The sequence below is a fragment of the Spinacia oleracea genome, chromosome 4, assembly GCF_020520425.1.
Source record: "Spinacia oleracea cultivar Varoflay chromosome 4, BTI_SOV_V1, whole genome shotgun sequence".
NCBI classification, from domain to species: Eukaryota; Viridiplantae; Streptophyta; class Magnoliopsida; order Caryophyllales; family Amaranthaceae; genus Spinacia; species Spinacia oleracea.
Window position 1 is genome coordinate 61605375 of NC_079490.1, and position 16073 is coordinate 61621447.

Genomic DNA, 16073 nt, shown 5'->3' on the forward strand with positions numbered 1-16073 from the left:
TTTTAGTAAAATAATTAGAATAAATAAAATTTATTATAATTACAATATTCAAAATCAAAATCCAAGAAAATAACTTAAATTATTAATTTTGAAATTAATTAAAATTACGTAAACTGAAAAATTTCAAATTAAACATTCAAAACGATCTAATCGCAACGCAAACACCCTACGCATCGCACGCCCATGGGCCGCACGCACACAGCCATCGCTGGCCATGTGCGCGCAGCCCATGCGCTCGTCGCATAGCTGCTGCATCTCCATCGCAAGCCATCGCACGCTGTGGTGCTTGCTGCGCGCGCGCCAGCGCTCGACACACGCGAGCCATCGCTCGCTGTGCGCGCTCGCCAGCGCACGCTGCGCGCACTCCATCGCTCACTGTGCGCGCGAGCCATTGCTCGCCGTGCGCGCGAGCCATTGCTCGCTGTGCGCGCGAGCCATCGCTGGTTGTGCGCGCGAGCCATCGCTCGCTGTGCGCGAGCAATTGCGCGTGTTCAACGCTGGGCGCAGCGCTCGTGGCACGCGAGCTTGCGCTCGCTGCGCGCGAGGCTGCGCGCGCTGCGCGCGAGGCTGCGCGCGCTTGCGCGAGGTAGTGCGTGTTGTGGCGCAGCTCGCTTGCTGCCCACACGCGACTGCCATGGCTTGCCTTTCGCCCATGCCCATACGTCCATAGCTCGTGGCCCACGACACAAGGCAGGGTTGCTGCCTTGTGCTCGTGCACCATGCCTTGCTCATTGCATTCGTGCCGCACGGGCGACGAGCTCCCTTGCTCGTCGTCGCATGCCCGCACTATACAACACCCCTTAAGGGTAACACGAAGCGTCCATTGCTTTGTGCGTGCAAGTTATATGAACGAATCGCATAAAAATTTAAAATTTATATTTAAAATTAATGAAAAATTAATAAATAATATTAATTTCATAATTTTAGGGTGAAAAATCGAAAATTTATTATTCAATTGATTTCCGATTATCATGGATTCAAGTCTAGGTCATAAAAATTTAAAATTTATCACAAATTTACAATTTTTATGGTGGTTTTTAATCATAGGTTTCTAATTAAATTATAATTAATTATGAAAATCAAATTAATTCTAAATTATTCTAATTTTCAACAAATTAATCATAATTACAAATTAGATTGCATAATTAACAAGGCTAGGCATTCAAACTTGTTAAACATATACAGTAGGTCAATCAAAAATTCAAGATTTATCAACAAGAATCGCAAATATTTAATTTAACATCTTAAATTTACGAAATTTTGCATTCGAAAAACTAAAACCTTCGAAAAGTCATAGTTAGGCTTCGAATTTGAGAATTCTGGGTTCGGCAGAAAAATACTAGTTTTGTTAAAATTTTAGAATGCCATTTACATGCGGAATTGACACAAAAATCACTCGATTTGGATGAGTAACGAAGAAACTGCCGAAAAACTGCGTACGTATAATTAAATAAACGCAATTTGCAATTAATTAACAATTACGAAAATTAATCACCCCTTTTAATTCTTGCAAATTTGTAATATTTAACCATGTTCATGCAATTTAGATTATGAAAATAATAAGGGGCTCGTGATACCACTGTTAGGTTATGATACATATGACAATTCATAAATCATGCGGAAAAACCATTTAGCCAGGAATACATATTATTTACACACAATCATATAGCATAATTTAGATGCATACTCTTTGTTGCGTGCCTTCCCTAGCTGCGCCCGAACCGAACAAGAACAAGTCTTTAGGACTCCAAGTGTCGTCCCTCCGTAGATAGTCCACATCACATCCGGATCCGCCTTAAGATTGACCCACTAGAATCGCCCTTAAGGTACTAGAATTTTCGGCACTCTTAGGTAAGAAATATGACTGAATTTTTCTCTCAAAACTCACTTTGAATACTTGAATTAATCTCTAAAAATATGTGACCCTAGGCACGTATTTATAGAGTTATGAAAAGGGAATTGGAATCCTAGTAGGATACGAATTAATTAAACTTAGAATCCTACAAGAACTCTAATTAATTAATTTATCCTTTTTAGGAATAGGAATTTAATCATATACTAATTCTAATAGTTTTAGGAATCATGCATGAACACAAACTCACACACACACGGCAGCCACAAGGGCCGCCCATGCGCGTGCGTGCGAGCAGCAGCCCTCGCAGCGAGGCCCACGCAGCCGTGGCCTTGGCGCGCGCTGGGCCTGCCTTGCGGTGGGCCTGGGCGCTGCCTTGGCTGGGCGCGCGTTTGGCTTGCTGGGCGATGGCCCGACTTCGTGCTGGGCCTTCGTCCGGCAGGCCTCGTCCGATGCTAATTCGTACGATACGATTCCGATTAAATTCCCGGTTCCGGAATTCATTTCCGATATGAACAATATTTAATATTTCCGATTCCGGAATCAATTTCCGTTTCGAACAAATATTTAATATTTCCGTTTCCGGAATTATTTTCCGATTCCGATAATATTTCCGATTCTGACAATATTTCTGTTTCCGTCAATATTTCCGATTCTGGTAATATTTCCATTTCCGATAATATTTTCCGATACGTACCATGTTTCCGTTTCCGGCAACATCTACGACTTGGATAATATTTATATTTCCGATACGATCCATATTTCCGTTTCCGGCAATATCATCGTTTCCGGAGTATTCATTTCTTGCCTGTGACGATCTCAGCTCCCACTGAAACCAAGATCCGTCGATTCCGAATATCCATAGATGGAGTATCTAATGCCATTAAATACTTGATCCATTTACGTACTATTTGTGTGACCCTACGGGTTCAGTCAAGAGTAAGCTGTGGAATAATATCATTAATTCCACTTGAACTGAAGCGGCCTCTAGCTAGGCATTCAGCTCACTTGATCTCACTGAATTATTAACTTGTTAATTAATACTGAACCGCATTTATTAGACTTAACATAGAATGCATACTTGGACCAAGGGCATTATTTCCTTCAACTTTAACTTGCGATTTTCCTAACCAAAAAACCTCAGTCAAAGTGGGGGCTTATAGTGGGTATATACACCCGAAAAAATGGGCAAATTTTTTCAATTTTTTTGCAAATTTATCAGGCATGCATATAGCTACAAAATTTCAAGGCACACACAACGCATACAATTTCAAGCATTCAAACATACAAAAGCCAATCTTCAAAAAACCTTCAAACCAATTCAAGTTCAAAGGCAATTCAACTATACAAAATTCAAGTGTCAAACCATACAAATACAATACAATCCAGCCTATACAAAATCAACCCAGGCAAGCTGGAACTCGCTACCATGCAGGGTCAGTCTGAATCATCACCAACAGTGACATCAATCACGGGTGCCTTGTCCCTGTTACGCCTCCTAAGGCGCTCCAGCTCCCGATCCAGCTCCGTCCCAGGGGTACTAGGATCCTCCTCCGAGATACGAAGTGTGCCAGTGGAGGGATGAACTCCCTGATGAGAAGAGGAATACTGATAAGGCGGCGGCATCGGCATATACGGGTACGACCCAAACATCTGAGTCTGACGCATCCTCTCTATCTCCGCATAGCAAGCCCATGGACATGCACCCCAAGGCTGAGGACCACTTCCTCCGAAGTAGTAACCAGGGGAAGAAACAAAGGGCCGTGAACTGCCAACACCTCCAAATGAATGTCGGGTGGGATCAACAGGTACAAAAGGGAAAGCTCCCCACTCAGCATCGGAATGCCTCTGATGAGCACCAGCACCGGACCCCTGTCTCATCTCCAAACTCGGTCCCTCTTGTCCCAAGGACGTCTCCGCCTGAGGCTCTCTGTCAACGGAATCTCTACGGTCTCGACGGCGCTCCTATACAAAATACAATTTCAAGAATCAACTTCCCAGTTCGAATTTCCAGAATACAAGTTTCAAGATCAAGTAAGGCACCTCTCTGTTCCGGCCAGAAAGCTTCCGGGTCAGCTTGGCACACTGCCTCTTCCAAGAATCAAGCAAGAGCATCCAGCGACGCACTCTCGCCCGAGGCGCCTGCATACAAAGTTCAAGATCAATTTCCCCATACAAAGTTACAAACAGTTTCAAAAATGCAACAATACTTACAGGGGCATAATTCTCAGGTACAACATCATATGATTTCCGGTGCGGAGGAGAAGCCCAAGGAATGGTCTCCACCACCTCCTCTCCGTCTGAGTTCTCATAGCGGAGGATCCTATCAGCATGAGGAATGTCCTCAGGATCAACCTCCTCCTCCTACATACAATCATACAATCATATAATCATGCAAGAATACAAGAATACATAATACAAGGTTCAAAAGCTCACCGGCAGTACGAAGCGTACTGGTGGGGCCAACCTCCTCAGGAAGTCATCATAATTACCCTTCCTGTGTACAAACTCCCTCCAAGAGCGGCAAACAGCCTCGCCCCTAGCCTCCGCATAGAGTCGGGCAAGATCTTCATCTAGAGCCAGCATGGGCTCCGGTGGATCCTTGGGGACAAGCCTTTCTCCCGAATGGTGTTGAAGGGACACTCGCTCCCCCAGATACCACATATGGCGGTACACCCCTGGAAGAAAAACCCGCCGCCCAGACAGGAAATGGGCACGAGCAGCCGAGACAGGTACAACCGCGTTGGCAAAAGGACGCCATACCACCTGCAAAGCAAACAACTCAGGCAACAGTACAAATACAAATACAAGAGAGCAAAACAGTACAAAAGATTACATCTTCAGCGGATAGAACTCTCCAAGCCCTGCGAGAAGCCGCCAGAGACGCACCAACGCACACCGCTCCTATCCAAGAGGCAGCATACGGGTAAGCCGCATCTCTAGTACGCTCCGGGCCAAAGTCGGAAAGTGCTCATAGATCCAAATCTTTCAAGGAACAAGCAAAGCATCAGTCAAGTTCAAAATACAAGCATACAAGTACAAAGTACAAAATCCAAGGAGTCTCAAATACCTCCAGCACGCTCCACAGAGCAGCCATGCTCGGGTCACTCCCCAGTGCAGTCTAGGAGACCCGCTTCATCTCGTACAAAAGGTGGTTGTATGCCAAGCCACCCAGTTATAGCTCGAAACATCTCCCAAGTCCCGCAAAGCGGACAAGAATTTGATGTGCACCTGACTGTTCCTACTCGGGGCCATCACTCTACTCACCAAGGCTAGGAGGAAAAGCCTAACCCTCTGCTCCGCGGACACACCCCCACCGCAGATAGCCCCCACATTCACCTTCACAGAAGCGTGAGCATCGTCATCCGACAAGTCAACAACAGGGTCGAGCAAGTCCCTGGCAGCGACCGAGCGCCACGTCAGCTCAGAGTCAAAGGTCACATTCCTCTCAGAAAAAGGAAGACCTGTAATCATAGCAAATTCAAGAGGGGTAATAGTGATCTCCCCCCATGCCATGTGGAAAGTGTTGGTGGTATCCCACCACCGCTCTAACAAAGCCCACAAACGGTTTTTAATCCCCGTTCTCTTCGAAGAACCTCCCATGGTATGCTGGAAATCGGCCAAGCCCGTCTGCGACCAAATCTCCATAGCCTCCTCATCAGCACGAAGAGCTTTAAAGGCCCTCTGAACCTCCACCAAGGACCAGTAAGTACGACACGGCTTTTCATCGGCCTACAGGTGAACGAGTTAGCTCAAGACCTATACAATTACAAAGTACAAAACCAAAACACAGTACAAGACTCACCATGCCAGCGCGAGGCCGCTGAGACAAGTGCCAATCCGGCCGAAACACCAGGTCGGAAGGGATCCAACCAGTACCAGGGAAAGCGGGTGCATCTCGGGGAACCATATCCCCACCTGGCGCATTTATTGCAGTCGATTCATCATCCGAAGCGTCTTTCTCGGCGGCTCGAACCACATATGATTTAGCGAGCTTCCTTCGAGTGTGACGAGGCATACTAAATCAAGTAGCATACAAAGTGTCAAAATTCTAAACTGGGGGCTATCCTATACTGGCCTATACGAAGTCAAAAGATTCGAAATAAAAATTCCCAGTGGACCTCTAGTTCAAGATACAAATTCCTACACCAACGCCTAGGCTACCCACGCCGAAGCAGGTATTCAAGTTCTACACCAACGCCTAGGCTACCCACGCCGAAGCAGGTATTCAAGTTCTACACCAACGCCTAGGCTATCCACGCCGAAGCAGGTATACAAGTTCTACATCAACGCTTAGGCTATCCATGCCGAAGCAGATACGAGTTCAAAGAAAAAAAATTGTTCAATTCAAAAAATTCAAATCTACAAGTTCCAACAGTTCAAGTTCAAGTGGCTATCAAACAATTTTCTACAAGATTCAAGAAGCTTAAGGATACGAGCATCATTTCAGAGTACGAAAAATCAAGACTACATGCAATCCTAGAGTTATTTCATAAGCAAAACATGAAAAACTTACATGGACAAGGCAAGAGCAAGACCAAGGGAAGAGCTTAATAGACCTTTGAGAGAGAAAAGAGCAAAGAATTCAAGAGAGTGTGCCTCAAAATGGCACGGCAAGGGGAGCTTTTATAGCTCAGCCCCGCGCCAGGCACCACCCCAGCGCACTGCGTTGCCCTGCTGCATGCGCGAATCTGTAGCACGCGCGGCCTCCCGTGCTGATTGCACGTCCTTCGCTGCTACGGTCTTCCGCACCAAGCATCAAACGTCGCATCGAACCATCCATCAAAAATAGGGGTATACACCTGTATCTCCAAGTGCAAACAGATGAATATTTCAAGAATACAAAGTCCAAAAAATACAATGACTCAGGCGCCAAACTCCCAACGGACCCAAGCTTCGGGAAAGTCAGTCGAAATTTCAAAAATCTAAGGGCCAGTAAAAAGCTCTTATCCCCAGCGAAGCACATCCCAACGGATCAACTCCGGGTAATCAAATTCAAAAATTCAAGATTCAAAATTTTCGATGCCAAGCTCCGTCCTGAACTGAAGGTGGAGAAATACAAGTACAAAGTGGAGTCATCACCACCCCGTCGAGGTAGACTCTGTCCTTTTTTCTAACGCCTTTTTTCTAACGCCTGTTTTATGCAGGTACCGGCGTACAAAGAATGGTCTCGATTGCAGAATATCTTGATTATTCTCCGTCCCTTTCGAAATACTTTGACTTGCACTTTCCTAACCTAACGCTCAGTCAAAGTGGGGGCTTCTGTAGACACCTAATTTGTGTCTCCCCTTTGGGATGATGACGATACCATTATCCTTAATAGGTAATTGGAGTAACTCCAGGCGGAAATCCCAATTGCTAAGAACACCTCTAAAATCCAAGGTCCAAAATCCAATCCCCGAGGTCGTTCCCCTCCCGGAACTCGGTACAAAATCCAATTTCAAAATCCAAGCACAATCTCAACTAGTAGAACATCCCATTGGTTTTACTAGGCCTTTTCCACTCAAAATCATATAAGGCAAGTCAAATTCGGGCGCCGACCCACAAAACCGAGCATGCCGGGCCCCACCCCGTAAAACCGAAATTCAAAAACCCGAGAAAGGCTTGTTTTTAGACGCTAAACGATTCCTTAACCTCCAAGCAAACACAAAACGCCAAACCTAGTACAATTCGTACAACGGGTACAACACTACAAGACGAAACAAGGACGGAGCTCGCGTCCTTGCTTTGGCGGCATTCAAGCCACGTCAGCAGCGCACTGCGTTGGCCTGGCGCCCTGCGCTGGCGTGTGCTGGCATTTTGCACCCTTCCCTCCTATAAATACCCCTCATTTCCATCGAAAAAAGGGGGAGCACAACAATACAACGTCGTAATTCTGACATTACGCCACAAAATACAACTCAAACTCCTCAAAAACACATACAAAAATTCCTAAAGTCTAAGCAATTGGGAGCTCTTGCCTAAACCTAAATAGGTAAATCCGAATCCCATTTCAATTAATCATGTTATTTTGATTTCAAATGATTAGCAAGTTGGTGTTTTTGCCATTATAAAACACCATTTGCAACAATCATACATGTTTTTCAAAAATACAAACTTTTTCAAAATACAAAATACAAACTTTCAAGATTCAAGGATGTTCAAAGTTGCTTGCAATCAACTCTTTGAACTAGAATCACCTTCAAGTATGGAGTAATCAAAGATGATACCTTTTAACATTTAAAGGTTTAGTCTTTTGAAATTCAAAACTCCCTTTTTCAATATACAAGTTCAAGTTTTCAAATTTCAAGATCCCACCATGTTTAGTGTTGTTCATGACTACCTCTCTAAACTAGGATCATTTCAAGTTCTAATTTCAATCATTTCAAGTTCAAATTTCAATCATTTCAAGTTCAAACATTTCAATATTCAAGCTTTAAATTTCAAGTTTCATATGCAAAATCTAGGATATTTGGGTTGAGCAACCTCTCCCAAGTTGAGATTTTTGGCTTTGAATTCGTGTCGGGCGCACTTATTTTTAAGGAGCCGCTTGGCGTTCGAATCTCATGTGCCCAAGTACAAATTTCAATTATGCACCTTTCAATATTGCAATTTCAATATCGCACCTTTCAATACCGCAATTTCAATATCGCACTTTCAATATCGCACTTTCAATACCGCAATTTCAATACCGCAATTTCAATTCCGCACTTTCAATTCCGCATCTTTACTTGCCTAGTCCATTTCTAGGCAATGTGGACCTACTCCCTAGTCCTTTTCTAGGGGGTCTTGTATTTACTAATTCCGCACTTTATTTAGTATTGTGATGTTGCTTTATTTTCTTTATCGCTTTCATCACCAACATGCTAAATACAACAAAAAACAAAGGTTACTTCACGCTTAACAAAGATATTTTTGGACAAACCGGCCTTAGGTTCCTTAAATTAATCTTTAAAGCAAAGTGACCACCGTACAATTAGAAATTCTATTTTGCTCTAAATTCAAACCCACATAGTCTAATCTAGGGTATATTTTCGAACTTATGTTGTGCCAACGTACTTGAACATTTCTAAAGCTCGCCGAATAAGCATTTTCGTTCCCGAGCCCGGATCTCACCCATCCGTTTCAAGGATTCAAGGCCTTATCCAAAAATAGAGTCATTTGCGGTCTTTCCAAACAAGACCTTAAATAAATTTTGTGGTGACTCCTTCGAGGTGCAAAAATTGAAACGGTTCTCTAAACGAGTCGGCCTTCCCCCCTTGTAGGAAACGGGAAAAATAACCCCCTACACACGGCATGGGAAGCGGAGGAGAGAGAGACAATCAAGGAAATAGGAAGTTAGGGTTTGATAATTCCCCAATTCGATCAAATTCAAATCATTTGACAACAAGATTAGAGAGATTACCCAATTGAGTGGTGGAACACCGACGGCGCAACTAAAGGCCACCATCGGCGGCGGCACAAAACAAGGACGAGACGGGAAGCAGCGAAGGAACTGAACGATCAACAACCACAACAACACCAGCATCGAACGGCGGGGGAAGAGAGGCGAGGGAGTAGTGGCGCGGTGGTAAAGGTGGGTTGTGCAGCGGAGTTACGGAGAGGAGAGAGGGAGACGCAGGGTGGAGAGAGAGAAGTGAGAGGCTTGGGTTTCCTTTTTTTTTTTCTTTGTCTGGAACTTTCTTTTGGACTTAGAGAGTGGATTCTTAGGGAATGACTCACCAAGGAGTAATGGGCCATTTGACAAGAGAATGAGGAGTTTGCACTGCTATTACATGACACATGGCTCTATTAACAACAAAAACAAAAATATGCTTAAATTATAATTAATTTTATTTTATCAAAAGTCTTTGTTAAAATAATTTATAATTGTTTACTTGATAATTTAAAATATCAGTTAAAGTAAAGCATTCTTGCTAAAAAAATTTTAAAAAAAACAAAAAAAATATTAACTCTTAATTTCATAATATATCCTTGAGTTTAAATATATTATTTTCTAAACTCCAACTCATTGTAATGATTCGAGAAGTAATGTTTAATTTAGTTAAAAAAAAGAAACTTAACTCGATCATTAATAAAAAAAATTAAATCGCACAAGAAGATTTATTTTTTAAGTGAGATTTAGAGAATAATTATACTTAACAACATATTAAGAGCTGCTTAAAACATGGGCTATTACAACAGCCACCTATGATCATCGAAACCTGGATGAAAATTCTCAATCATCTCCTCATATTTTAGCCACGATGGAGGAGGAGGACGCACCACCACCAGGGGAGAGAGAAATTAGGGTATTTTTCTATTCAGCAAATCAATGAACAAGATTAAAGAGATTACCTAATTGAGTGGTGGGTTGTCGAATACGGCAATTAGAGACAACGATCGTCGACGGTATTGGAAACGAGAACGAGAAAGAGAAAGTGAAGCAACACCATCAACAATAGCGCAACAACAACAACAACAAGAACCACATCAGCGGCGACCAGACAGAAGTGGAGGCGAGAAAGCAGCCGTTCCGACGCGGCGACACAGAGGAGAGAGAAAAATGAATTGGAGGGGAAGGGAAGGGAGGTGAATCGCGGAGAGAGGTAGAGGAGTGAGAGGATGGTGGTCTCCCTGTCTCCCCAATATTTCTAGAAAATGGTTTTGGAAGCATAGGAATAAAGGTTTATTGCAATTTTATGACTCATTAAGCAAAATAATGGAAATTTGGCAAGGAAAATTGAGTTGGTGTGGTACACTCATAAATCATAATACATGACCTAGAGATAGAAAATAATTTGACATTTCTCCATAAAACCAAAATTCAGTTTTTTGTAAGACATGTTTAGCTTGATGTATGAAGCCAAATCATTATTTAGAGAATGTTTATTTAAACAAAAATATACTTACAAGAATATTTTGCTCACTTAGTGACTTACTAGAATAAATATGTTTTCACTAATTTGATTTTATTTAAAATTTAAACTCTTAGTTAATCCTTGGATTTTAATAAATTATTTTAGAAATAACAAAATCCAAAATCGTTAAATTAATTAATTTTCACAAATTTATCTGAGATAAAACTCGAGATTTAAATTTCGAAAACTATCTTAAGAGTTAACAATAAAATTTTGAAATTCACTCACATTTTTTTAAAACTTCGAAACCATAATCTGAAATTCGTTTTGAAAGAAAATTTTAAGAGAAACATTAAGATAATATTTAGACTTAATCATCAAGTTAAAAGATGCTCATAATCAGGGCTATTACACCACCCTTAGAACAAGTTTCGTCCTCGAAACTTCAAAATGCAAAACGTTAAGTCATTTGAATAAGATTAGTTACTAGTTACTCAGTTAGTTATAAACAATTGAAATAAGTCGAACTTATAAATGTAAGTATGAAATGGTTGAATATTTATAAGCTAATAACTCTATAAGTTATACAATTCTTATGTATGCAGCACGAGCAAGCTTTACTTTTAGATTTTTGGCCCTAATAGCTCTTATATGTGTAGCATAACTTGTGGGACTGGTGAAGGTTTGTAGTAATGCGTTCAATAATAAATTCGAACGAATTTGAAATAAGGTTCTAATGGTCAATAAGTTTCAATAAATTTCAATCAGGTCAACACGTTTACTCTAACTTTATAGTTTACTCTCTTGCAATCATGTATGAATAGGTCCAATTAGTTCAATTCGGATCAATCAAGTATTCAAAACTCTCGATCTGGCACTTTCTTTCTCTTCGATCCCCTCCAAATCTCAGGTAATTCTCTTTTCTAATTAATCTTATTTCTTACTTCTATTTTCCGTATTTTGATTAAAATTTTGGTTTTTTTTATTCATCGGTTTGATTTACTAAAGTGGTTGTTTTTATCAATCGGATTGAATTGTTGTTTACTTCAATCATTTTCTTTTGTTTAATGGTGCAATGTATGATTCATTTATATCTTAGAGGGTTGTATTTTCTTTGTTCATCGTCTTTGTTTACTTAAAGCGGGGGGCTATTAAAATTTCGCCAACACTCCAAAATGAGAACGTAGCTAATAACAAGTTTTCAGGGCAGATCCCTGATAGCTCGAGCTCATGTGTCGGAATTTCTGTGCTTAACTTGTCTTCTAATCAATTTTTTGGTTCTTTGCCTGCTGGGATTTGGGGTTTCCAAGGGTTAGGGTCACTTGATCTGTCTTATAATCTGTTGAATGATGGATTCTAGTGGAAATTTGTTTTCTTGGAATCTGCTAGTTTCATTGCTGAAATTGAGTTTTGTAAGGTATCTTAATACAGGGGAGAATTCCTTTGTGGGTCCTGTTCCTGAATGGATTGTAGGGATGAAAGGGCTTTAGAATTTGGATCTCTCGGATAATAACTTTATTGGTATTTTGCCAACTCTGTGGGAAAACTTAGGTCTTTGAAATTGTTAATTATGTCAATGAATTCTTTGAGTAGTAGCTTACCAGTATCTATGGCTGGTTGTTTAAGCCTTCAAGACATAGATTTTAGGCAGAATCTGTTAACTGGAGATCTACCTTAGTGAATTTTTAAGGTGGGTTTGCATGAAATCCTGCTCTCAGAAAAACGTTTCTTGTTTCTAAGTTAAAGTACGACGCTCACTTGGCTGGTTGCTTATCCAGGTCCCTACACTAGGCGTATTTCCTGCTGCAAGTGTTGCGATGCGATCTAGTATTGCAGATTGAACTACTGTTGTGCCAGCCTTTGTTTTCCGTTTCAAATTTGTCATTATTATGGCTAGCCACACTCTTATTTAATTTGAACATTATATTCCTTGCAATAACTGTCCCTTTTAATTGGTTTGCAGAATACTGAAGCCTGTTAGATGTTAAACTAAAATTTCTTGATAAGTCTACAGACAACACTATTTTTTTTTGTAGTAAAGCTTGGCTTGAGAGTTTTTGTGTTGTAAGATTACAAATAAACTTCAATGTGCGTTTTTGGTGTTGTAACTTGCAAGCGATTTTGTGTTAGATTGTCCTTGCATGCTGTGAGTTTCTAAGCTTTGTTTTATTATTTATTGATCTGGCCGACTTGTTCAAACTTTCTAGGTTTTTGCTTGATTTTAGATTTAGAATGCTGTCAGAAATACAGCAAAGTTCACCAATTTCAAACTATAGGTTTTTGCTTATGATTTCTTCATGAACTTCACTGTACCCGACAAAAGGTGGCATGCACCATATTAGCAGCAATAGAGCTTTCATTACACTCCTATGATGAATTCAAAGGCTAATCTGTTTATTATTTTAGTAGTATAAGATGTATACTGCAAAGTAATTAGCATCCTGCATTGTTCATTTTGACCACAGTGATTCATGATGCCGATTTTACACATTTTAGAGTTTAAGTTGGTTTGACCATCTTTATGTTTGTTATGGTTACGTCCTCTCTTGAACTCTTCTATTTCATTTTCTTATTATACATTTAATTTTGTACTTTCTAATTCATGCATCAATAATTTATCTATCTGGTTGTATCAGGCAATGTGGAATCCTTCCTCAAGGTAACATCAAAGCTGAAGCATGGAGCAACTGACGATGATTACACAGAATAAGCTGCAGTTGACCTGGTAGTGAAACTCATTGCTGCATCCTTCCTACCCTACCAAAGAGTTCTCTGAGCTAATTTTTTATATTCAAGCTGACATGATTTCTGTCATCCCAGATCCTGGTTGATGGATTTTGGTCCAGTCATATTATCAGGAACAAGTCATGTTTTATAGTCTGTTATCTTTTCTTTGCATCTCAAATTTCTACTATACTTTTTTAAACCTTTTGCTAGCGTTTTTGGTATTGTGGCAACTAGTCTGCTACTAGTGAGCTCTTTAGGTTGTTTTTTTGTGCCTATTTTAGTTTCAGGTTGTTCGTAAATTCACATTCAGGTTGCAATTCGTGAAGACTGTGCATATTGTTAGTGTTATTGATATGCAGACTGAAAGCTTCTCTGGTAAAATTGATACACTTAGTTTCAGATAAATAGATTGATATACTTAGTTTCATTCTCTCTTTTCTCTGTTCTATTTCTTCCCCTACTGGTTCTTATTTTTCCCGCCTAATTGTATCTGCAAGTAGGCTTAGTACACTGTGAGATTCACCCTTATCAGAATTGTGTAGATTAAAGAAGTGTGCTTTTATCCACTTTGTGTATGCTTTCGTCTTGTATTCACTTCAATAAAATAAATATTACGGAGTACCTGCTAATTAGTATTTGTCATTTATCTTGGGTGTCAGACTGCATCACTTGAGCTCTAAATATGGTATCATTAAGCTCAGATAATGCAGAATTTTACTGTATGAAGTGCAAACTTAATCAATCAGGTAAATATGTAGCTTAATGTATAACTGTATAAGCAACAAATGACCACTTTGTCTTTTGTTTGTTTGGGAAACAGGTTAGTAGATCATGTTAGCCGCACCCCATAAGTTAAAACTGATTTACTTAATATTCTTCTGATATTTAATTGTCTTTTTGAGCTTCTTATTGAACGGTAAATTTTATTCACTTATTGCAGGGAAAATGGTTCCTCCAAATGCAAAAGTGGTTCATTCCAATGAGAAAATGGATCTTCCAACCTTCGTTGCCGAGATCTAAAAGGAACTATGTGCCACCTCTTGCAAGAGGACATGTACAAAGCTTAGAACAATTGTATTCTTTCCAAAGACAAGCTTAATACTGTTAATTCCATTGTAATCAAGTATATAATACATTCATACTCCTGTATCATAGTTGTATTTTGTTTTCATTGGATATCAGTATGTCACATATATCATTCCCTTTTATATCATACCCTGCATCCCCTTTTTGGATTCAGAACTTAGTCCTAATTATTAGTAGAATTATAATAACAAACTAGTGACTCAAAAAGGCATAAAGCTGCGATATCTATATTCTCGTGCCATGAATCTCATTGTTTAACATTCTTATTCTTTTATATTAGGATGAAAGCTTGCCCACTTACAAGGTGCATATTCTTGGACGTGTGAGAGAGCTGTATGGACAAACTGGAGGTCAGATGTGTTGATGTTGCTGCAATCGCTTAATATCACTTCCAAGAGAGGAAGTGTTGATGTTGTTGCAACCGCTTAATATCACTTCCAAGAAAGGACGCGGACGGTCCTGACCTTGCTCGCTAATATTTCTTGTAGATTTTATTTTATTTTTGTTGTTTAGATCGAACGAAAATTGATCATCTTTTAGGCTTAGAACTTAAAAACGAGATGATGGACATGTGATTGTTGGTTTCACCTAACCTGGAATTTTATATGATTTCAAAATTCTTGAGTAATGAAAATTACATATTATTTTATTGGTTTATAATTTTTTCACAATGGATAAAATAGGGTTTCTTCCAAAAACGACGGATAATAAGGGTACTTATTATATGAATTTAATATTAAAGATAAAATAATTGGACGTCATTATCAAAAAGTTGAATTTGCAATGATATTTTGTGATTGAATATTTGGTAGTTATTGCTTAATAATTTATCGTTAATGTGTATCTATTAACGATGATTCCTTAGTTTGTCGTTAATTATTAACAGTGAATCCTTCATTAATTTTCAACAACGAACATAAAAGTCATAGTTAATTGTTGACGACAAACCGATAATTAAAATTTAAATCCAATAACGACAAAACCTGTTACAACGAACACAAAGACGAATGTTACCATTGTTAAAAGTTTTAACGACGAAATATTTCGTCATTAAATATCTTTTTTCTAGTAGTGGTATATATTTTATAACCTTAAATGCTTTTATTAAACAATTTCGAAGATAATTAATAAAAAAAGAGTAGAAAACATCAAGGAAATAAGTCAAATATGTCAAGAGTTTTGGCATTATAAAAACAATCTACTTTAGTGACAAAAATAAAAATTATATGCATGGAAAAATCATTGATTGATTATTTTAAAAACACATTAAGTATTCAAAGGACAATTATTTTCTACCAACTATATATTTTTAACAAGTGTATTTTACATGAAGAAAGGTGCACTATTTGTGGTGTCTATTCTCTACAAAATAATAGTATGATATAACTCTTAAAAGTTAGAATTGTAATACTTCGTATATATTTACTAGTGCCAAAAAAGCTTTTCGTGGCAATCTAAAATTAACTAATGCTTAGAAAGGCTTTTGAAGGCTACCTAAACTTTACAAATGCAAAGCAGAACATTTACGGGTCTAAATTCCGTTAATCCTAAAACAAACTTTTAGAGGCAACCAATACATCACTAATGCT

The 16073-nt window shown here is 39.5% G+C and overlaps 1 protein-coding gene and 1 long non-coding RNA gene across 10 annotated transcripts; one reads left to right on the forward strand and one right to left on the reverse strand.

Moving 5' to 3' along the window:
* Positions 1 to 3083: 3083 nt before the first annotated feature.
* Positions 3084 to 10505, reverse strand: LOC130472438 (uncharacterized). 8 transcript variants are annotated; one of them, XM_056843402.1, is made up of 7 exons: positions 10169 to 10483; positions 4923 to 5871; positions 4689 to 4837; positions 4289 to 4618; positions 4067 to 4216; positions 3896 to 3994; positions 3084 to 3817 (listed from the first exon to the last, which is right to left on the reverse strand). In XM_056843402.1, the coding sequence occupies exons 4-7, from the start codon at positions 4514 to 4516 to the stop codon at positions 3290 to 3292; spliced, it is 1005 nt and encodes a 334-aa protein (XP_056699380.1). In that variant the 5' UTR covers positions 4517 to 4618; positions 4689 to 4837; positions 4923 to 5871; positions 10169 to 10483; the 3' UTR covers positions 3084 to 3289. The 8 variants fall into 8 exon arrangements, 6 of the variants coding, with proteins under 6 accessions (XP_056699380.1, XP_056699379.1, XP_056699381.1 ...); XM_056843401.1 differs by having other exon boundaries at positions 4923 to 6654; XM_056843403.1 differs by lacking the exon at positions 10169 to 10483 and adding an exon at positions 6369 to 6861.
* A 769-nt stretch (positions 10506 to 11274) lies between these two features.
* LOC110778105 (uncharacterized) lies at positions 11275 to 14611 on the forward strand. Of its 2 annotated transcripts, XR_008918711.1 has the most exons (3): positions 11275 to 11353; positions 11496 to 11581; positions 13308 to 14611. It is a non-coding gene; the product is annotated as an uncharacterized lncRNA (long non-coding RNA). The 2 variants fall into 2 exon arrangements; XR_002530670.2 differs by lacking the exon at positions 11275 to 11353 and having other exon boundaries at positions 11360 to 11581.
* The last annotated feature ends 1462 nt before the right edge of the window (positions 14612 to 16073 follow it).

Bases quoted from the DNA above. Each gene is read 5' to 3' on its own strand.
- LOC130472438 (XM_056843399.1), bottom strand. From the start codon at position 4,516: ATGTGGTATCTGGGGGAGCGAGTGTCCCTTCAACACCATTCGGGAGAA. The intron at 4,217-4,288 runs GTGAGCTTTTGA...GATTGTATGTAG, and splicing joins CAGTACGCTTCGTACTGCCG to GAGGAGGAGGTTGATCCTGA. The intron at 3,818-3,895 runs GTGCCTTACTTG...TATTTTGTATAG, and splicing joins TTTCTGGCCGGAACAGAGAG to GAGCGCCGTCGAGACCGTAG.